The sequence below is a fragment of the Eucyclogobius newberryi genome, unplaced genomic scaffold (assembly GCF_026437365.1).
Source record: "Eucyclogobius newberryi isolate DKJ021-1_F unplaced genomic scaffold, fEucNew1.0.hap1 SCAF_21, whole genome shotgun sequence".
Taxonomy (NCBI): domain Eukaryota; kingdom Metazoa; phylum Chordata; class Actinopteri; order Gobiiformes; family Gobiidae; genus Eucyclogobius; species Eucyclogobius newberryi.
Window position 1 is genome coordinate 28,860,561 of NW_027315846.1, and position 21,647 is coordinate 28,882,207.

At 47.4% G+C, this 21,647-nt stretch overlaps 2 protein-coding genes across 5 annotated transcripts in view; one reads left to right on the forward strand and one right to left on the reverse strand.

The window, feature by feature from the left end:
• Positions 1 to 21,647, forward strand: part of LOC140370223 (protein NLRC3-like) — a 300,708-nt gene that overhangs the window by 256,927 nt on the left and 22,134 nt on the right. The window lies entirely within an intron of this gene.
• Positions 1 to 21,647, reverse strand: part of dync1h1 (dynein, cytoplasmic 1, heavy chain 1) — a 71,894-nt gene that overhangs the window by 48,225 nt on the left and 2,022 nt on the right. For both annotated transcript variants that reach the window (XM_072457275.1, XM_072457274.1), the window contains exons 2-32: positions 19,372 to 19,459; positions 17,294 to 17,467; positions 16,512 to 16,767; positions 15,768 to 15,954; positions 13,988 to 14,259; positions 12,813 to 13,040; positions 10,847 to 11,500; positions 9,500 to 9,922; positions 9,028 to 9,207; positions 8,800 to 8,949; positions 6,183 to 6,329; positions 5,973 to 6,113; positions 5,721 to 5,897; positions 5,526 to 5,636; positions 5,300 to 5,419; positions 4,971 to 5,210; positions 4,529 to 4,684; positions 3,966 to 4,079; positions 3,770 to 3,880; positions 3,480 to 3,689; positions 3,103 to 3,249; positions 2,866 to 3,032; positions 2,409 to 2,582; positions 1,984 to 2,338; positions 1,717 to 1,911; positions 1,364 to 1,646; positions 1,191 to 1,291; positions 955 to 1,114; positions 641 to 881; positions 392 to 575; positions 99 to 311 (exon numbers count right to left, since the gene is read on the reverse strand). In XM_072457275.1, the coding sequence (XP_072313376.1) occupies positions 99 to 311; positions 392 to 575; positions 641 to 881; positions 955 to 1,114; positions 1,191 to 1,291; positions 1,364 to 1,646; positions 1,717 to 1,911; positions 1,984 to 2,338; positions 2,409 to 2,582; positions 2,866 to 3,032; positions 3,103 to 3,249; positions 3,480 to 3,689; positions 3,770 to 3,880; positions 3,966 to 4,079; positions 4,529 to 4,684; positions 4,971 to 5,210; positions 5,300 to 5,419; positions 5,526 to 5,636; positions 5,721 to 5,897; positions 5,973 to 6,113; positions 6,183 to 6,329; positions 8,800 to 8,949; positions 9,028 to 9,207; positions 9,500 to 9,922; positions 10,847 to 11,500; positions 12,813 to 13,040; positions 13,988 to 14,259; positions 15,768 to 15,954; positions 16,512 to 16,767; positions 17,294 to 17,467; positions 19,372 to 19,459 (6,359 nt within the window). The remainder of the gene's footprint in view (positions 1 to 98; positions 312 to 391; positions 576 to 640; positions 882 to 954; positions 1,115 to 1,190; positions 1,292 to 1,363; positions 1,647 to 1,716; positions 1,912 to 1,983; positions 2,339 to 2,408; positions 2,583 to 2,865; positions 3,033 to 3,102; positions 3,250 to 3,479; positions 3,690 to 3,769; positions 3,881 to 3,965; positions 4,080 to 4,528; positions 4,685 to 4,970; positions 5,211 to 5,299; positions 5,420 to 5,525; positions 5,637 to 5,720; positions 5,898 to 5,972; positions 6,114 to 6,182; positions 6,330 to 8,799; positions 8,950 to 9,027; positions 9,208 to 9,499; positions 9,923 to 10,846; positions 11,501 to 12,812; positions 13,041 to 13,987; positions 14,260 to 15,767; positions 15,955 to 16,511; positions 16,768 to 17,293; positions 17,468 to 19,371; positions 19,460 to 21,647) is intronic.

The window sequence follows — 21,647 nt, forward strand, 5'->3', positions numbered from 1 at the left end:
CTCACTGTGACTCTACTCAGTTGTATTTGATCGAGTCCTTCGTGTTGGAGTAATACTGTATTGTATGTCATTTCCGATCTTCAGACTGCAGTACGTACCTTCTCGACCCACATGCTGCCCACGTCGTCGCCGTCTCCATAGGTCATGTACATCTCGCAGCACACCTTCTTGAGCTCCTCCCTCAGAGCGGTCATCTCTCCGCGATGGTACTGCACTCCGGGGAACACGTCTGACAGCAGGCTGAACAGCAGGGGGATATCTTCTGCCACCAGTTTAGGCACCATGGTCTCACACACACTCTGGATCAGGATCTGATCAAGGGAAATATGAGAATGGAAGAGCTCATACACTATGGTTCTGTTTGGCGATGTGTGCATCAGAGGAACCATACCTCCTGCTCTGGGAGGTTCTCTGCGATCTCGTTCTCGTCCACAACCTCTCCGCGCTCCAGCTTCTCCCTCTTGATTCTCTGGATGCGCTCACGTTTGACATTACCCGCACTGATCAGCACGCTCTTCAGGGCCCGAAGCCCAAAGTCATAGTGGCTCTGGGAGGACAGCTGCTCGTCACACAACCTGGAGTCAAAAGAGAGTGAGAAAATGTGGACATTTCAAATGGGAATGGTTAAGTAAAATCCTACTTGAAGAATGGCACGATTTTCTTGGCCAGGATCTCGGCGGTGCGGAAGCCCTGGGAGTAGAGCATGACCTGGGCAATGAGCTGGCGGTCAGGCTTGGTCATGGCCAGGCTCCTGAAGAGCTTCTTGAGGTTGTCGGGCAGGTTGGAGCGGCCTGCGTAGCCAGGGTTCATGGTGATGAAGATGGCCATGTCGGGGCTCACCTTTACCTGCTTGTTCAGCAGCTCTGTGGTCACTGGGACACCTGAGGGGCAGAAGGTTTAGAACATGAGAGCATGCAATTCACCTGACAGTTTCCTGCAGGACTGAGGACTTACTCCTGTCCCGGTTGGGGTTGCTGTGCTCCCTTAGAGCCACTTGGATGAACTGCACTTGCTGAGACACGGCTGACAGCATCCTCTCCTCCAGACGGTTGAACTCGTCAAAACAGCCCCACGCGCCGACCTGGCACAGACCCACGAAGATACGACCCATGGCCTGCACACAAGGACCGGGGTTCACAGCAAACTCATATAGCTCAGGGTTTTCAAAGAAAAGCAATGCATGGACAAACCTGGAAATCAAAAGTCTCATCACAGTTGAAGACCAGGACAAAGCGGCCAAGCTGGTGACCAAGAGCTTTGACAGACTCAGTCTTTCCTGTGCCGGCAGGGCCTAGACACAAACAAATATACTGATTTAGTATTGTCATCCTACAACATACCGACAGAACCACTTTATACTTACCAAATGGTGAGCCTCCCAGGCGAGCCTCCAGTGCCTGAGTCATGGTCAGGTAGCAGCGGTCAGTCAGAGGAGTCTGCACCAGTTTGTCCTGGACGCCCAGGTACTCAAAGCCGTAGTTGAACTTGGCGTTGGCCATCTGAATGGACAGTTGCTGTAGGACGTCGGTCTGTTTGGGGTCAAAGTAGAAGCGCATCTGGCTGAGCCACTCGAAGGACTTGGGGTTGTCGATCTTGTTCTTGATGAGACTCCTCGTCACGTCACGCTGGTGCACCAGCTCTGTGATCTGAGAAAACAGCCCTATGTTAGGAAGTCAACACACACCCCAGACCCCAAACCACACACACAGTACAGACCAGGTGCTCTAGCTTCCTCCTGCGCAGAGGCGGCTGCTCCATCAGCACGGTGTCGGCCAGCACGTTCAAGGTGGCCTCCACATTAGACTGTACCCCCTGCATGGGCGTCATGTCTTCTCCTCCAGAAATGGTGGTCAGGGCAGACTCGACGTTCTCAGACCAGGCGATCTGTGTGGACAGCACCACCAGCTGGGCCTGTGGGAGGAGTTAGTGTTACACTCCTCATACATCATGTGTTCTATTCTAGGTCTTTAGCATTGCTTGGACCTGATAGCGGTCGATCCAGTTGATGTACTGGCTCAGGTCCACTGCTGTGCCCTGGTTGAAGCCTGTGACCTCAGTGACAGACTCTGCCAGCAGCTTGGCCAGTGTCACCCTCATCTCCTTCTCCACCAGGGTCAGCCACTCATTGATCTTAGGGTGCTCTGTGATGGAGACTGGGGTCTTGTAAAGGATCTCCTCTCCCTCTCTGGAGCAGATCCCCAGCACCACTGTGTTGTCCTCATTTAGCAGAATGCTGGACACACCAGCAAACATCTTCTTGAAGTGTTTCTGCAGTTTGGCCACATTTTTGCTGTTTCCGATGATCTCAAGAAGGTCTTCATCTCCCACAAAGTAGAATCTGGAAAGATAATGAGAATGAAATAAGAAAAAAACGTTGAACACAACAATTGATGTTCCTCTTTTAATACCTGGGGAAGGAGGACCTCTCCCTCTCCAGGTACTCTCCCAGAGCTTTCTGGATTTTCCCGAGGAGGTCAGCCAGGCGCTCCAGGGACCTCTGCACTCCCTGAATGTTCAGCACATCCATTACCAAAGGAGACTTGGTCACCTTCTTCATGAGTGCCAGAAACTCTGTGCTGATGCTAAAAAAAAACAAAGAGAAAGTTTTACCTTTTGTCCGAAAGGCTCTACAATAGTTATTCATTTTATATTATTACACTTTGTCCCACCTTCGAGGCACTCACAGCACTTAACTAGGCAGTGAGGGTGAAGTGTCTGACCTAAGGACACAACATTTTCTCTAGCACCCCATTATGGCACCTGGTGTTCCAACAGTCTCCCATCCCAGTACTAACCAGGCCCTGCCCTGCTCAGCTTCAGTGAGCTGACCATCACACGCATTGACAAGCTAATACAGTCCGTTACCTCTGGAACCGCTGCGTCTCCACAGGGAGCAGGTGCTTGATGTCTGCGCTGCCGGTGAAGATGCCCTCCAGGTAGACCCAGCGCCTCTGCACATCGATCCACACATCGAACAGCGCCATGATGCGGTTCAGCTTGTCCTCCCAGCTCAGGGCGTCCTCCTCAAACACCTGCAGAGACATCTCTTGTAAGTCACTGTGCTTTTGTGTTTTCTGCTGTATGATGAAGGCTGGAGCAGACCTTGTAGTAGGGCGAGAGCTTCATTGCGGACACACTGTTGATATGCTCCTTGACCTTGTTGAAGAGGTCGTCCCAGCCTCGAATCAGACGGCACTTGTTCTGGTAGTTTATCAGGTCCAGCTCATACGAGTTCCACACTTCCCGGATCTGATCAGCCAAAACATGACATTTGTGGATTAGAGTTTGTTCGAATATCATACAATTCATTACTCACACTTTCCTCACTAAGAAAATAAAAAGCAAAGGTGACTTCTTGAGAGTGAAATGTAAAACCCACCAACATAAAAACATCCACATCTTCCACACAAGTGCCTACGTTTTAGTACTAAATGTACAAGAATAGATCACTTTCAACTTCATTTGTCCACTTTCTGTACCTGTTTGAGGAACTCCTCCAGGGCCATCTCTCCCTGTGCCACCAGCAGAACGTCCTTGACCACCATCTCATTCCTCTGCAGGTCCACGTCCCACAGCTGGCCCAGGGTGAGCTCCGACAGCACCCAGTTCACGTGGAGACGCTTCATCAGCTGCTTCCAGTGACGGTCCTTCAGAGCTTCAGATTTCAGCTCGATCACCAGCATGTTCACCTGTACGCAGACATAAGGAGTCAAGTTTAAGTCCACCTCAGATTAGGATTAACAAGTGTTCAGGGTAAATTGGTCCAGACCTTCAGGTATCCTTTAAGCATCCTTTGGATGTATTCGTAGGAGGCATACTGCCGAAGTCGTGCCTGGAAGTTCTTCAGTTGGTTCAGGAGAGCGTCCAAGTTTTGACGAAGCTAAAGTTCACAAAAATGTATGAATGAAGCGGCATGAAGTGGAATGTACGTTTATTTAATGTTCTACATTTGATTTCTAATGTACCTTTCGAGGTTGCACAGACACCCAGGGCTGCTCTTTCATCTGGTCAATTTGCTCCCAGATCTTAGAAAGCTCTGACCACACCTCTTTCAGATCATGGAGCTCCTCCAAAGCCACCTGAAAGTCAAACCACACAGCAATACATCAAACTTTACACTCTTGAAAGGTCAATAACAGAACTGGTTCATTCATCAGTTTTTTATGTAACAAAGTAAAATCTGTGTAGCTACATTACAGATGTAAAAGCATCTATTCAGGCTTTTATTCTCCCAGAAGCAGAAAGTGCACCGATAGCATGCTAATGTTTGTAAGCTTCACCCGGGACGGCAAAACTGTCTGAGGACTGGTGAAAAGAGCTTCTAAACTCATCTGGGTGAATATTTGGGGTGCATTATGAAAGTGAGCAATGAATGAGGAGCTGTGAAGAGTTTAACATCAACCAGTTCTGTTTTTCAGTTTCTGTTCCGTTTCGAATGAGTCAAAACCAGGTACAGCCCCTTAAAGTGAATGAGACCAGTTTGTATGTAGAAGCGTTTGTCTGTTGGATGTTGTGGTGCCAGTGTTACCTGCACCCGCTCCTCGCTCCCGCTGAGCAGGCCAGTGTCGGTGAGCTCCAGAGCCTCTTTGGCCCGAGCACACTTCTCCCTCTCCACTTTGAGACGGCTGAAGTTTCCTTCGTAGATGGTCAGAGACTGGAGCGCTTCCTCAGGACGTAGGTTACCCTGACAGAGAAACAAGCAGAGTCACTTTCCCACATACAGCCAGCATAAGAATATAGAATCTATTTATTATTAGAATATAGAATAGAATATTGATTTGGTCTCTCTCTTTCTCTCCCGCTCCTTTTTTTGTTTGGTTTTACGGTATAGTGTAAAACACAGACTTTGAAGACGTACAACTACAGCAGGTGGCAGTAATGTACCTTTTCAGTTGCTGCCGACCGTCATTAAAAGTAACACAAAAACAAAAATCGGCTGTTAAATGTAATGGTACAAGTGTAGCTCTTACAGCCACAGGCTTGGTCTTCTCCCAGTCATTGAGCAGATCCGTGGTGCGGTTCTCCACAGCCTTATCCTCCTGGACAATCTTCAGCTGCAGGTTGGCCACCTGCTGCTGAATGGCCGTGTCTTTGCGCTTCATGATGTCGCTGAAGGCGCCCCATTCACCTTCAATGTTGTCAATGTACAACCACGAGGGAGGAAACTGGAACCTCTGCTTCTCCAGCAGGCGCTGACCATTACGGAACATCTACAGCAGCAGAATGGCACGTACATGAACAACATGAAGTGGTACTAAGGACAGAACACTAATGATCATAGAAGAAGTACAAGACTTACATCCACGCTCTTCTCATACTGTTTGAGTTTGCGCTTTAGGGTCTGCACATATGTGATGAAGTTGACTGCGTCTGAGGTACTTGCTGTGTCCACAGAGTGCTGCTCCAGATCTTGGCGCGACTAGAAAGGAAACAGAACGTTAAAAAATGTAAAGTTGTACTAACACATGTCTGATAGACTACCTAACACTACCTACTGCTGAGACGGTCAGCAGCCAGAGCCTTACCTTGGAGATCTGAGCATGGAAGTCCTGCATGTTCTGACCCAGCATCTGACCGAACTTGCTCAGCACCTCTTTGTGCCATGAGTCGTATTTCAGGTTGACTTTAGACTGGACCTATTGAACAGAATGGGCTCCGCTTTACTGAACGGTACATGGAGAAGTCTATAGTCTTCTTTGAGTCATGTGGAAAAGCCTTACCTTGCCGTAGTCGATGACCACAGGCCCAAACTCCTTCCTGGTCTCCGCATTGTCGAAGGTCCCTCGAGCTTTGCGGATCTGGACCAGCAGAGCCTGCCATTTAGTCAGGTCTTCACCCAGACGGTTGTAGATGTTCTCTGCCTGCATGTCCCACAAGCACTGGTACTGCAGCCAAACCTGAAGCACACAGAGATTAAGGAGACCATTATTAAACGTACAATATAAATCATACAATAGACAACAAACACTTACCTTCACATACTTCTCCACCTCATCCACAATGTCCTCCATAGCATTGTAGGCCTCCTCCAGCGCGGCAGGACCATCTGGCATTCGGGTCAGGGCATTTCGGTAAAACTTTTCCTCCTCCGAGAGCTCATAGTGGACTCCAACCTAGAAAAGAAAAGAAAATCATAATGAAGATGAATGAAAGTTAATTGCCGACTGCTTTCCACCACTGACCTGATATCTCTGGCTCTGAATGCGGGGCAGGGACAGGATGACCATCTTCCAGGTGAACATCTCCTGGTAGAGCTTGTACCGGCAGTCTTCAAGCGGCGGGTTCAGGTAGATCACTTGGTTGGTGATCCTCAACTCGTGGACCACATTCTAGAAAACACAAAACCAGCTCAGCCCCGATGACGTCTGAACATTAGCTTGCACTCAGGCCACGTTCACACTGCAGGTCTTGATGCTCAAAGCAGATTTTTATCCGGCGGGTTAGGTGCATATTGCAAACAAAATATGACTCAGATTTCATGTGAGAAGACAACAGTCTGAAGTATCTGATGTGGAGCAGAGAACGAGCTGTAGACACAGACAAGCTTAAAGAGCCAGCACCAATAGTCAATTCTACTTGAATTTATTTTTTTCATTTTAGCCTATTTTTAGTCTATTTTTTAAGGTAAAATTTAAAGTTAGGTTAATTTATTTTTAATGTTAAATTGCACCAATTGTGTGCAAGTTTACATCTCCACAAACCCAACTTGAACTTGACCTGGAGGAGGAGCCTCCTCTGTCTTGTTTCCAAGGGAATGTCGTTCCTTTGGCTGTTACTCCCCAGACTGACAGAAGATGAATCCATCTCCATGAAGAATGTTCAGAAATATTGTTTTGACTTTCTTTTTCCATGGAATTATGTCTGGGACTTTCCACCTCCAGAAAGTTTGTAAAGTGTCCTGGGCCGCATTACCAAAAGTCTGATTCAGCCTCTTCACACAGGTCAGGGACAACTCTAACCCAAGATGAAAACACGATCAGATTCAAATTCAATTCAATTCTAACCCTGGCCCAAGAGTCTCTAAAAGCTCAGTAGGAGGTAGAGCCCTCTGGTGGTCCCAAGAGTCTCTAAAAGCACAGTAGGAGGTAGAGCCTTCTGGTGGTCCCAAGAGTCTCTAAAAGCACAGTAGGAGGTAGAGCTCCTGTGTTATGGAATCAGCTCCTGTCCACGTTAAAGAGGCCGACACAGTCTCTTCATTTAAGTCCAGGCCTAAAACGTTCCTCTTTGAAATGACTTATGGTCAGACCAGTTAGGAACAGAAATATAAAGCTACAGTTTCAGCTCTGCTGCCCTAGGAGCAACTATGGGGGAAGTATGGCAGCTTGAGCTTTATAGAGAGTGGCTCCAGCTCCTCTGTCTCTCTCGCGTCCTCCTGTCCATCTGTGAGAGTCAGATCTCTCCTTCACTGTTGAACTCCTCCAGGTTTATACTTTTTCCCAAAGAGGTGAAGGAGGGTCTAAGGACAGGGGTGCTGGGACATTTGTCTAAGGACACGGGATGCTGGGACATTGCCAAGTCCCTATAAACATCCTTTAATCGTTTTTCACTGTCGCCCTCGAGGAAACTACTGTTATGATTTAGGGCGTTACAAAAATAAATTGAATTGAGCTGAGCAGTGTGAAGCTGGTATTAACCCTTCGGGGTCGACGCCCGCGCCGGCGCGTGTGAAAACATGGTCGGCTTTAGGACCGTGTAGCATGAAAACCAAGCAACGTAGACGGCTGCCGTTGACGTCATACGGAAGTGGAGACCCGTAGCAACATCTGAGTTTTTGTTTTTTTCGAATCCACCAGATAAAACCAACGTTATGAACGTTTCAATTCCATTAAAAATTTGCGGAAAAATATGCGCTCTTTTCTGCGCGCGTTACATTTCTTATAATAACTTTGTCGTCTTTTGTGATAAAACGAAACGGAAAAAAACGTTAGTCTTTGCTAACCCGGATGTTCAGGACGCACACGAGGGATGTAAACATTAGTCACATGACAATTAGTCAAAGAGGAAGAACGAACGAGAGGAATCATGCTGTTTTTGAGTAGTTTCTGAGAGTTTTAGTATTTCAAGTATTTCATTGTCAGTAATATAGTTGTGAAGCAAAATGAGGGGCACACTTCATGTTGATCAAGTTTAGACCTGGTTTAGACCTGGTTTAGACCTGGTTTAGTCCTGGGTTAGACCTGGTTTAGTCCTGGTTTAGTCCTGGGTTAGTCCTGGGTTAGTCCTGGGTTAGACCTGGTTTAGACCTGGTTTAGTCCTGGTTTAGTCCTGGTTTAGTCCTGGTTTAGTCCTGGTTTAGACCTGGTTTAGACCTGGTTTAGACCTGGTTTAGACCTGGTTTAGACCTGGTAAAGGCCTGTGATGTGTCATTTTGGACTAAAACTGTTTTGAGAAGTAGCACAAATAGAAAAACGCCTGAGGATTGTAAATAGTGGTTTATTGCTTGTATATATCACAAGAATACTTTTATATGTTCATATTTGCACCTTGTGGTTCAGTTTGAACCTTTTTAAATGCTTGGTTGAGCATATTTGAGGGTTTTACAATGAAAAAACCATAATTTTTCTAGACGGACTTTGTGTTTTCTGTGTGTGTTTAGGTCCAGTATGTTGAAATAGTATGTCAAAGTGAAAAACTAACTAACAGATCATATAGGTGAGGTTGTGCTGAAAAAAAAGATGCCCAACATTGGTCTGGTAAACATTTCTTAATGTAGTGTATCAGGGCAAAATTGAAGGTACCCAAAAACGGCCAAAAACGCTCCGGACCCCGAAGGGTTAAAGAGATTGCTAGATTGCACACCTTGATCTTGGGCTCGCCTCCAGGCTTGTGGCTGACTTGAGGAGTCTCTGTGTCCATGTCTACGTCGGCTTTGTCCTCCACTTGTCCTCGCAGCACTTGAGTCCAGGCCTTCAGACCAGCTTGTAGACGCACTCCCAGGATGCGCTCAATCTACCAAGAAGAAAAAGGACTCATTACACAACCACTTAAATCTAACTTGATCATTTTTTGTAGATATTGAATTCAGACCTCAATGTCCAGCTTGTTGACCCAGATTGGCAAGTTGGAATAAGAGTGCAGGTTGAGGTCGTCCACAGCCTTCTGGACTCTGTTGAGGATGTCGGAGAAGGTCTTGTTCTCGAACATGCATGTCTCCAGGGAGCGCACCTCCAGATCGATCTTCTCTTCAATCAGCAACAGGTCGTCCACCTGAAGGCAGCACAGATATTAGAGAACAAATATTCAGTTGTTAAAAAGCCATAATTGCAATTCAAACAGTTGTCTAGTGGTTAGCAGAAAAGGTTTGTCAAGGTCTATACTGAAGCCTGAGCAATTCACAAAAAGACATTTAGTAATTCCTAGTTTATGTGAAACGTGTCTAGAGTAAACAGATGCTGCTTTGGAAGCTAGACTTGTCACGGCCCACTTTGGATGACTTAATTAGACTGGTACAGTTCACTGATAAAGAACTCCATTTGAATACATGCTTGTTATAACAAACCTTCTCCTGGAAATTGAAGACGGTCTCTGCCAGCCTCTGCACATACGGGTCCAGCTTGTAAGACTCCCACACCAGGGTGATGCCTTCAGTGACCAGAGCCTGGACCTCCTTCTTCAGGCCGGCCACCAGCAGGGAGATGGAGGCCCGCTCCTCCACCTTCTCGCACGTGCGCTCGTAGGTTCTCACACTCTCGATCAGAGAGATGGCAAAGGGGTACAGCTGGTTGGCCTGGTGGGCTTTGTTGACGATGGCCAGGGGCACTCTGAAGCTCAGCCACTTCAGGTTGCGCACTTCCTTGGACAGAGTGATGATCTCTGGGAGGAAGTTGACCTTGAGCTTGAGCATGATGCCGGAGCGGCCGCGAGCGCGGGACGTCTCGATGGTGAAGATACGACCGGAGACGCCCAGGTTACGCTGCTGCACCTGGAGGAGGAAAAGACTCTTTTATACCTTCTTCAAACTACATGGCTTTACTCGTCCAGTTGATCAGTTTTAACACAAAGCTTTGCTTCAGTAAAAATGCACTTCAAAGACTTTTTCAGGCACATGGCATAAAACTATAAAACAAGTACTGGTAGATCATCGATGTACGGTTTATTCAGCGTAAATATTGATCTAAAATGGCTTAGTTAAAGAAACTAAAAAACTACAGCACTGAGTTTTAAGCTCTTCATAGTGATAAGCCCCGCCTCTTCAAAGTGATAAGCCCCGCCTCTTCAACGTGATAAGCCCCGCCTCTTCATAGTGATAAGCCCCGCCTCTTCAAAGTGATAAGCCCCGCCTCTTCAAAGTGATAAGCCCCGCCTCTTCATAGTGATAAGCCCCGCCTCTTCATAGTGATAAGACCCGCCTCTTCATAGTGATAAGCCCCGCTTTTCACTGTAACAAGCAGCAGATCAGATGTTTTTACTTTTGACAAGTGTCTACGGAACATTTTAGAACTCTATATGTGTCACTCAGTCTTCATTTTCAAATAATCACAGTTAAGTACAGGATGTGGGCGGGGATAGGAGGTTGGGGAAAACAGGAGTTTTCTGAGCTCTGGAGCCTCAGTTTCAGGACCATACAGGATTAAGTCAAACCTGCAGAAATAATCCAAATACAACTGTGAGCAAACTATTGATGAGACTAATAATAAGGAATAATTATAATAAAATAAAACAATAATAATAAAACTAATGCAGCAGCAGAAACATGTCTCTAAAGTCCAGCTCATCCACCGATAGGAGTTAGCAGCACCTGATGCTAATGCTTCAGCGCCTTAGCAGACTAATCAAAGAAACCTAGAAGCTTCAAACAGAGGTCTCCTCCTCGTGTTGGAGCGGGATGGAAGAGTTTAGTACCCACCTTGCGAGCCCAGTCATCAAAGATCTCCTGAGTGTTGAGCTTGGCCCTGAAGCTGTCTCCATCCTGCTTGAGCTTGAGCCCTTCCACGTGGTTCTCCCAGCCTTTCCCCAGGACGTCCTCCACCCTCTTCATGTAGGCCGTGAGCTGACGGTCGATCTGCTTGGCCCAGATGATGGAGCCGGACACGGGCGGCAGATCTCGGACGTGGCTCATCTTACAGGCCTGACTCTGCGGATACTGCACTTTGAACTTATCGTGCAGAGACTCGATGTCGTCCTTCACACGCTGGATGAGCTGGGTCTGGTACTCCCTGATGGCTCCGCGGATGTGTGGGCGGACGAAGAGCGCGTTGAAGCGGGAGAAGATCCGGAACATCTCGTTGGCGTTCTTGGCGGTCCCGAGCTGGTCACGGAGCCTGGCTGTGATCCTGGTCTCCACGCGGTCGATGCGCTCGTCGTAGCGCTTCATGGCCGCCTCCCACGCCTCCACGCCCTCCTTCGACACGTCCAGCCCATCCACCTCCTTCACATTCTCATAGGCCAGGTTCACCTCTTCGATGGCGTTGGCGTCAGCTGCGTCAAAGAGCACGCCGGCCACCTTCATGTCCTGAGGCTCCACGGTCTCTCCGGGGGCGTGTTGGGGCAAAGCGGACACCTAAAGACAGTCAAGAAGGATGCACAGGATCTATGTCAGGACAGTGTGTTCATCTATTGCTGAATGTAGTGATTTGACCACAAACTTCCCTCCAAAATTAAATTGTGAGTACGTTTTGATGGCATGTTATGGTGTGGCGTACCACTAATGTAGCCACAGCTGCCCTGAGGTCAATCCACCACAGGCCCCTGTACTACACCGCAGGCCCCTGTACTACACCGCAGGCCCCTGTACTACACCGCAGGCCCCTGTACTACACCGCAGGCCCCTGTACTACACCGCAGGCCCCTGTACTACACCGCAGGCCCCTGTACTACACCGCAGGCCCCTGTACTACACCGCAGGCCCCTGTACTACACCGCAGGCCCCTGTACTACACCGCAGGCCCCTGTACTACACCGCAGGCCCCTGTACTACACCACAGGCCCCTGTACTACACCACAGGCCCCTGTACTACACCTCAGGCCCCTGTACTACACCACAGGCCCCTGTACTACACCACAGGCCCCTGTACTACACCACAGGCCCCTGTACTACACCACAGGCCCCTGTACTACACCACAGGCCCCTGTACTACACCACAGGCCCCTGTACTACACCACAGGCCCCTGTACTACACCACAGGCCCCTGTACTACACCACAGGCCCCTGTACTACACCACAGGCCCCTGTACTACACCGCAGGCCCCTGTACTACACCGCAGGCCCCTGTACTACACCGCAGGCCCCTGTACTACACCGCAGGCCCCTGTACTACACCACAGGCCCCTGTACTACACCACAGGCCCCTGTACTACACCACAGGCCCCTGTACTACACCACAGGCCCCTGTACTACACCACAGGCCTGTCCTCTGAAGCTGGCTGAGCTTCTCCTGGAACAGTTTCTCACACAAGCAGACAAACCCAGACATGAGCATCTCTGGATGAGCCGTACTACAATGTGGCTTCACAGCTCATTCTGACAATTTTGGATTTTTCTGAAATAATCTGTGCATGTACTTCACACATGAGCTGAAATGTTACAATATACTCTAATCCAGCTGGAGAGAACAGGCCTCAGGTCTGAACCAAGCAGACGACCCTGGAGCAACACGATGGTCTACAGAACTGTCCTTTTCACTCTCAGTAGACATGAAATCAGCAAGTTATTCAATTCATACCAACTATTTGATTATAGTTACAAAATTTCCCCATGTGTGGACAATAAAGGAATATCTTATTATTTAAATAATTTTTAACTTCTTTAACAATCGAATTATCGTAAGCGTGACGTGTGCTGGTGAAGTGTAAAGATGTTAAGACTTCTGTACCTGTGGGCGGAGCACTCTGACGATCACGGCCCGGAGCTGCTCGTGTTGCCTCCTAAAGCGCCTCATGTGGTCCAGGCGGGACTGAAGCTTCCTGTGGGTGGGGCTTAGTCTCCACACCATCTTCAGGTTCTCCTCACGCTTCCTCTTCACCAGGTCCCTCAGGAGAACCTGCAGCTTCTCGTACTCGTCCTCCCAGGTCTGGAACACCTCGAAACAGGCCACCATCACCTGCACACGGGGCAGGAGGAAGCAAGGTAATGAGCTCGGCTTTGGTTTGAATATATTAACAAAAACAATACATGTGTGGGAAATGTGCCCTCTTTGACTGGAGCCTGACAAACTCTGCTGGCAAAGGTTTGTTTAATCTGGAGCTTCCCCGCCCTCACATAGAGCAGTGGTCCAGGATAGAGCCCCCCACAGTCCACAATCACATCATGACCAGTCACATGAGAGCAGTACTCCACAGCTCTGAGGGAGAGGTGGCCAGACCTCAATAGGCCTCAAAAACCCAAGCTGGAAGAGTGAAACAGTCAGACGTATAAACAAGGGCAGGGAAGGTTTCAGACAGGCTTTTAAATGGAGGGCCGTCTTCCCGTGTTTTGGACGAGGCATTTCAAAATGTGGACGGGCATTTTCAAGTGCAGCGCGCTACCCAAAAGATTATGGAAAGCCAATATGGTCACACTCCGCCACTTAGGACAGGCGTATCGTGGCGTATTTACGGCGTTTTACAAAATAAATCGGCGCTCGTTTATGGCGCACAGCGTTAAAAGCACAGCTTTATTTTGTAAAAGCGTCGGAAAATACCCCACAATACGCCTCTCCTAAGTGGAGGAGTGTGATCATATTGGCTTTTAAAGTACTTTTTATTAGTCCAGAGAATGCCGAAGCGACTCGTTTTTTCACCTGGTCGGCCCCCGTACCCCCGGACAACATTATTTGGACGGGGTGTTTTCAAATCCTATCTAAAAGCCTGGTTTCAGATGCAGCTCCTCCCTTTGGGCAGGACCAATCAGAGCTCAGGAGTCTAAATGTTGCTGCTCAAACCTTTTCCATTAAATTGTTTAATGGGTTTTAAGCCTTTTAGTAAACTATAGGAGCGTAACACGCAGACTTATGGTGTGTTTAGCATATTCATCTTCTTTTCTGGCAGTTGAAATGAAAGTGGGACGGACCTTCTCAAACTCCTCGTAGGCCACGTGCATGAGCTTCCTGGTGCCCAACACCTTGAGCAGCTGGGAGCTCAGGTCCCTGGAGATGGCCTCCACCAGGCGCAGCGCCCTCTGGATGGGGTACTTGGTGTTGCGGATCTTCTTCAGGTGGGTGAAGATGGCCATGAGGGCCTGGCGGATCTTGTCCAGCTCAGAGGCGGACAGCAGGTCATTGAGGGGGAAGTCCTTCATCAGAGGGTTGTAGTCGTTCACAGTCTCCACCGCCTGCTTCAGACCTGCACCGCACGGACAGAAAAGTGTGACACTCAAGTCAGACTGCAAACTTAGCCAAATGAGAATAGGCAGAATAGTTAAGGCCGAGAAAAGAAATAGAGATTTCATGATGAGCATAATTAGTAGAGCTACAACGTCAAACAAAGTCAAACTATCATGTCTACTAAACATTCATTTTAACCAAACAAAAGGCTGAATTATGGTGACTGAAGGCTTCTAGACTATTGTACTGACAAAAAATGAAATAGTTAATCCTCTTTTGATTTTCTTTTAAAGCCACTGTACATGTAATAAAAGTTAGCATTGTGTTCTTTGTATGTGCAGTTTACTGTCTTTATTGTCTCTGTAGGATCAATCTAGACTTAATTTTAATTAATATTTGAATATTTAGCATTTTTTTCTTTTTATCATGACTTATTTCACTTATGTATTTAATAACTAATGAATGTAAAAAAGTCGAGCTGTAGCAGGATCAGATGAACATCATCAGTGTTCATTACAACACTGCTGTGGCTCAACACGGTCATGTCGCTGTCACTTTTATAAGACTCTTTCTGCAGCAGGAATACAGAGGCTTCTATTGTGCAAGAGTCACATGAAGCATGAGTTGAACTAGCACAGCTGTGACATCATAAACAGCAGAACTTCACCGTAGTTTATTTTCAACAACGTGAGTGAACAGACAGCGACATTTTGTGAACTTGGACCATCATTTTAACATCGAGACACGGCATGAGAAGGAGGGGAACATCTGTAGAGCTTTGACTCAAAGCCTCTGCCTCTTTGTCTTCTGCTCTTTGCAAGAACTGCACATCAGTCTAATCAAATTCACCAGAAGCTGGAGTCACACAATAATAGCAGTAGGAAACTTAACTGACAGCCCCAATCGTCAATGTGTGACAAATGATTGGACTGGAGCCACAGCCAGGGACAAACAGAGAACACAGCACATTGTCCTCTGCTGAGAAGGTGATCTCTGCAGGACCTGTACGTCCCCTCAGGCAGGAGGCCACGCCCCTCAGGCAGGAGGAGGCCACGCCCCTCAGGCAGGAGGAGGCCACGCCCCTCAGGCAGGAGGCCGCTCCCCTCAGGCAGGAGGAGGCCACGCCCCTCAGGCAGGAGGCCACTCCCCATCAGGCAGGAGGCCACTCCCCATCAGGCAGGAGGAGGCCACGCCCCTCAGGCAGGAGGCCACTCCCCTCAGGCAGGAGGAGGCCTCGTTCCCTTTGCCGTTGGACTCATGAAAACTTCTTAACAGTTATTCAAAACAATAATTATGTTCATTTTTTGCACTATTCTGACCAACTGTAAATTGTGAATATATATTCAGAATATTTAATTATATTTATTTTGTAAATTCTTAATTTCGTGCATGACCTTTTTGAAACATTTTACCACCATTATTGTTCATTGTTGTATGTTGAACCTTAACGCTTTGGCATGTTCAGAGTGTGTGAATTCTGTTGACTGACAAGGGCAATAAAGGTTCTGATTGTGACTGGTTCCTCACCAGTGTCGGTGTCAAAGCTGACGGTGGCGTGGAAGCGTTTGCCGTGCTTGAGGATCTCCAGGGTCAGCAGCACCTCAGGACTCTCCCTCTTCTCCTGGATCCTGTTCAGGGCTCGCTCCATGTTGAGCCAGAAGCTGATCTCCTGCAGGGCCGTCCCAGAGGCGGGGTCCCGGTCCAACTTCGTCACCTACAAACGCACAGGTCACTCATGGTTAAAAGGTTACTCATTCAGGGGCCAGTAAAGCAGGCAGTCTTTATTCAGATTCTAATGGAAAGGACTACAAAATGATTTTTCTTTGATTTTTCAGCAAGAACCTTTCCACGCCAATAAAATGTGTAGAACTGAAGTCAAATATTAACCTGGCATGAATGAATAGTTAATAAAGGTGTTCCTGTAAAGAGTCAAACTATAAGTAGAGATGAGAGCGCAATATAAAAAAGAAATGAGAAATTCCAAATGTATCCACGCCCCCACAGCCCCGAGATATGACAAAATAAAACAATACAAATTGCAACTGTTAGAGCATATTCGCCTTGAATAAAAGTAATAATTAAGAGTTTAAAAATGCAAAATTACTTAATTTCAAGTGTCAGACCGTCGTTCTTTGGTTTGTGCGTTGAAGCCTCTGGGGGCTCTGCACTAACTCTGGCTCTTCTGCTCAGCTGCACAGACAGGGCGGGGCTAGACCGTTTATCCTTCTCCAGTGATGACCAGTAAAAAGTAGAGTATTTCAAATGCCTGACCTTCTGGATCTCCCGAATCCAGCGGTTGACTCCGGACTGCAGCTGGTTGAGGAAAGTAGGGTCCTCCACCTTGTCTCCGAAGTCGGAGACCTTGGACTTCTCTCCGCGCTCGTAGCACTGCTTGGCAATGTTGGCGATGATGGGGTTGATGACCAGGCTGATCTCCGGGATCTCGATGTTCTGCTGGAGGTGGAGCAGGCCCATCTCCAGCTCTGCGATCTTCTTCTCCACAGAAGGAGCCATCTTGTCCCCATCTCTGAGGAGCGAGAACCAATCAGAAGGTCAGAACTCAGATATTTCACTTTCTCTGGGTAAGCCCCACCCACCGGGCACAACCCCCTGATAACAGCCTGTCCTGTTACAGTTTTACCTGAAACTAATCCTCTGTGTTTACCCTAAGAGCCCTGCAATGGGCCAAAGAAATGCTAAAAGTGGCTCCGGCCTTTGAAAGTGGAAGTGAATGATTAGAAAGCTCAGGATGTAAGTGACAAATGCAGGTGGCCCACTGCAATAAGTGTAAAATGACCTCGTCCTGTTGTTCACGTTTTTAGGACTGTAAAGATCAGGCAAGAGCGCCTTTAAATATAATTAGATTTATTGAATGCTTGATTAAAATAAAAGGCTTTTCAATGTTGTAACGAAGCAACTTTTTTCCTTACAAAAATCCACTTGTTGAATAAAAGTTACTTGTTAGTTACTTGTTATTTACTGCAAAGTGATTTGCAGAAGTGCAAGGAACAGAGCGCTGACCCCACTGGTGGTCAAACAGACGTGTGCTTTACCTGTCGGCCTTCCCAGACTCGCGGATGTAGGACTTGAAGAAGGGAGCCACTGCATTGCTGATGAAGGAGTGCAGGGTCTCGTAGGGAGAGTCCTCACTGAGGGTCAGCACTCGCACCTGTGTGGAGATGGGCTTGTCTGCGTCCACCACAGCGCTTCTTTTGATCAGGGCCAGGCTGAGGACACAAAGAAAGATGAGCGAGTACAAACACAAGCAGCGAGTCCACACACATCTATAGTGTGGAGCGAAGTCCAGAAATGTATCAGATTCTAGCAAAAGTAAGAGCATGAAGCAGTTGACAGAGCGGGGCAAAGCACAGCAGTATCAGCAGGAGCTTCACAATATGCACAGCAAAGATGTGCGATCATTCAAAACACCAGACGGAGAACGGGTTCCAGCATTAACCGGAGCGCAACGGAGCACATTTCCTGTTGACACTATTGATGACAGCGCAGTGCATAGAATTCTAAACAAGAGGTGTGATTATGACAAAATATGTGGAGGAGTGAAGCAACTTGAGGGCGTGGTCTCATTTACCCATCAGCCCACCAGGAAAATCCCTGTATGCCAGTCCAGCCTTAGCTTCACGCTGACGTGGTCATCCGGGTCACTTGACCTAGTAACGGGGGCCGTCATTTTGAGAGGGGGAAACAGCTTAACTACAGCGTGTCACACGGTTACTAGAGCATTTGGAGCATCGATCCTACAGACTGGCCATTCATGAGTACCTGATCCAGATCCCAGCGTCTACCAAAGTGGTGGGCATATGGTCATAGGAATGTTCTCTTCTCCATCTTGAGTGTTGACATTTGAAATGAGGCGCATCATGAGCGAGTGTCAGAGAAAAGACATCTAGTCTGATAATAAACAATAATGATGCTAACTATGATCTAACCGTATAAAATGACGACTACAAACGTAGCTCCACTTTGATTTTGGGCTCCATGTCTTTCCATCTTGGACTCGTTTGATCGCTTGTAGCCACTGAGTTCGTATTTGACCTCTTACTGCTGGTCTCCTGTAGAAGCCTTTTCTTCTTGATTTAAACATCCAAACACTGAGCAACTTTTTGGCATTAAAACTGGTCTAGTGTCCGAGATCCCAGCTAGCTTACTCGATAGTCAAGGTGTCGTTTCCCCCTCAGGAAATGGCAAGTGACCCGGATGTTGTGACGTCGCGTGAAGCCATGTATACATTTGTATGGGTTTAGTTTTTATTTTGATGTATTTTCCTCCCTCTGGAGCAGTGCGTCATCGCCCATGTGCACAGCTTAGAGGGAACAGTGCCCACTGAGTGTACCTTCACTCATGCTTTAGAACAGCACAAACATTTAATCAAGGGTGGGCGTGGCTTGTGCTGCATGCAAGATTTGCTATTGGTTGAGAGCAGTGGCAACATCACGCATTGCAATAAGTACTTGTTGTTAACAACGAAGACTCAGACAAAAGACATATGAGCAACGGCAAATGTATTTAGAGTCCCTGGTAAATGTAGATGATGTCAGCAGATGATGTCGGCACAAAAAGACTGTTGGCCAACCATTTAATCCCAGTGTAAAATGTTGGACGTAGTTTTCAGACTTTAAGCCGCTACTTTTTCCCCACGCTTGTCTAATTTATAGACTCTTACATGCTAACGGCCACCAGGGGGCACTCAGGGGCCACTCTAGCAGGAAGTGCGAGCGCTTGACACGCTGTAGACGAAGACATCAGTGGACACATCCTGTTTTCTGTATTTTAAGCTTCAAAACATTGTGTTTTATCACAATCAGACTCATATTCACAGAGAAATGAGTCTAATGAGGAAGTGACTCTGGACGCTGCAGAACAAAGACACACGGAGCGTTCACATGTGATGTACAGTCTGCAGTTTAGAAGCTGCTGCGCTCTACAGCCCGAAAATGACGCATTTTATTTATCGAACCGTTCAGTCAATAGCTTAAATGTTTTATTTACTTTGTGACACATAGTGACCTTATTCACGACTTTGAAGCCAAACGTGTTTACATGAGTACTTTGTGTTGAATCAGCCCATTTTATGAAACAGACATTTCATTTCAGCCGTGTTGTTGTGAATCACCTGTTGGACTTGAGTCCGTAGTGAATGTCGATGCTGACCACATAGTTGATGGTCTCCTTCTCCTCTTCTCCTTCATCTCCAACGTCCTCTGTGGAGACAACATGTGCTCAAGTTAAACGTCTTCTTATTACACGTCTTTGTTAGGGCTGGGTATCATGGCCAATTTCCTAAATCAATTCGATTTTGATTCATAACGTCCTCGATCAATCACAATTCGATTCAATTCAATCCAATCTGCTCTTAAATAATGAAAATGGCTCAATTGTGTTACAAAATACAAATGTACTTTATTTTTTCTTTTCACCATAAACAGGTTTTAAGTGCAAACTTGTAAATAGGACAGTTTAAACTTCAACTGTAACAAAACTGTCTCAAGTCTCAAAAGTACAATTTTGAAACATAAAGTAGTTTTTAGAGCCGTTTGTGATGCTCAGTTCAGTGAGTTCAATCAGCTGCTGCACCTCCACTGCACCAGCCATTATCTGTAGCATTGTCCGTCACGACTGCTGGGTCTTTGCTGGTCAGCCCCCCACCCCTGTATGGCCCCCCACCCCTGTATGGCCCCCCACCCCTGTATGGCCCCCCACCCCTGTATGGCCCCCCACCCCTGTATGGCCCCCCACCCCTGTATGGCCCCCGTCAACATAATATTAGCTCTATTATTAGGGAGTGTCTACAGAGCTCCTGAAACTGCTGCGCTATTTGACCGTGCCGTTTTAGACCGCGCCGGGTTAAGGTCAGGGTTAAGGTCAGGGTTAGCCATGAGGCTATATGGCAGTGCCGCGGTTCCTGAAACTGCTGGGCCATTTGACCGCGCCGCGGCTCTGCAGCCACGGCCATATTATTAGCGGTGTGGCTCGTCAGGAGTACGAGCGTAAATCTTTGCAGGCAAAAGTTGAGACGGCTTCTGTTATCTTTATGACCCGCGGAGAATCGGCTGGTCATGTTAGTGATTCCCTCAGTTTCATTTTCCGGACGGCTTGTTGTCGGAGGCTAACGTTAGCGTAGTGTGATACCTGGTCAAGTAGTTTCTGAGGTTTGTAGTATTTCTACAATAACTGACCTCCTCTTCACAGATTTTGCAAAACACTTTGGTTTTATCCGGCTCTTTGTTTTAAATCTGAAATGGTTCCAGACGTCAGACTTGAGTTGGGACGTCTCGCTGAGCCCAGTTTGACCTGCGTCTTGCAGCTGGACAAGCGCACGTAAACGCACCACTGCTGCACCTGCACAAGACTTCATGGGGAAAAAAATCGATCTCATGCAGTATGAATCGATAACGCAAAATTTTAATTACATCGATCCAAAATCGATTAAATCGATTTTTTTACCCAGCCTTAGTCTTCATAATACTTTACAGCTCATTCTGGTCTGAGCACTGCCCACAACACACGGGCCACACAAGTCATGGGCCACACAAGACAAGTCATGGGCCACACAAGACAAGTCATGGGCCACACAAGACAAGTCATGGGCCACACAAGACAAGTCATGGGCCACACAAGACAAGTCATGGGCCAAACAAGACAAGTCATGGGCCACACAAGACAAGTCATGGGCCACACAAGACAAGTCATGGGCCACACAAGACAAGTCATGGGCCACACAAGACAAGCTGAGCTGGGACAGAGCTCCAGGCACAGAGCCTCTAGACTGGCCCTAGACCGGATCAGATCAGGACCGGATCAGGCGCATGATGTGCAGAGGGCCAGCATGAGGGGCCACATGAGGGGCCACATGAGGGTCAGGCCTAGGGGCCTGAGGGAAGTGAGTATAATGGAGTTATTGGAGCGGGGCCACACATGACTTCACAGTGTTCACTAGAGCAAACAAACAGGTCTTTGTGAAACAAGGTTTAATTCAGGGAACTTCCTTAGATACAATATGTATCACAATGTCAATATAAATGTATCATGGTATTGCAATACTGTAGCATTTAAATGTTACATTCAATTTGATTTGCATGAATTATGTCAATAAAATTGTATATTTAAAAAAAAAATATGATTATAATGAAATGTGCTCTGCATTCTCATCCTTCAGACAGAAAGCACAAGGCCCTGTGTGGTCAGCACTGCCCAATCAGATTCTGCCTTTACAGTGATTGACAGGCTGAAATCAGCTCTAATGCAGTGGCTGGTCCCGCCCACGTGTGTGCTTCTCTGGTGTAATGACTGGAGGGGCCTTTAGAGGGCACAAGAGGGCACTGAACGTCTGTCGTCATGGATCTGTCACAGGTTGTGTTGTTCTGAAACAAGAGCATTTCAAATCCACCG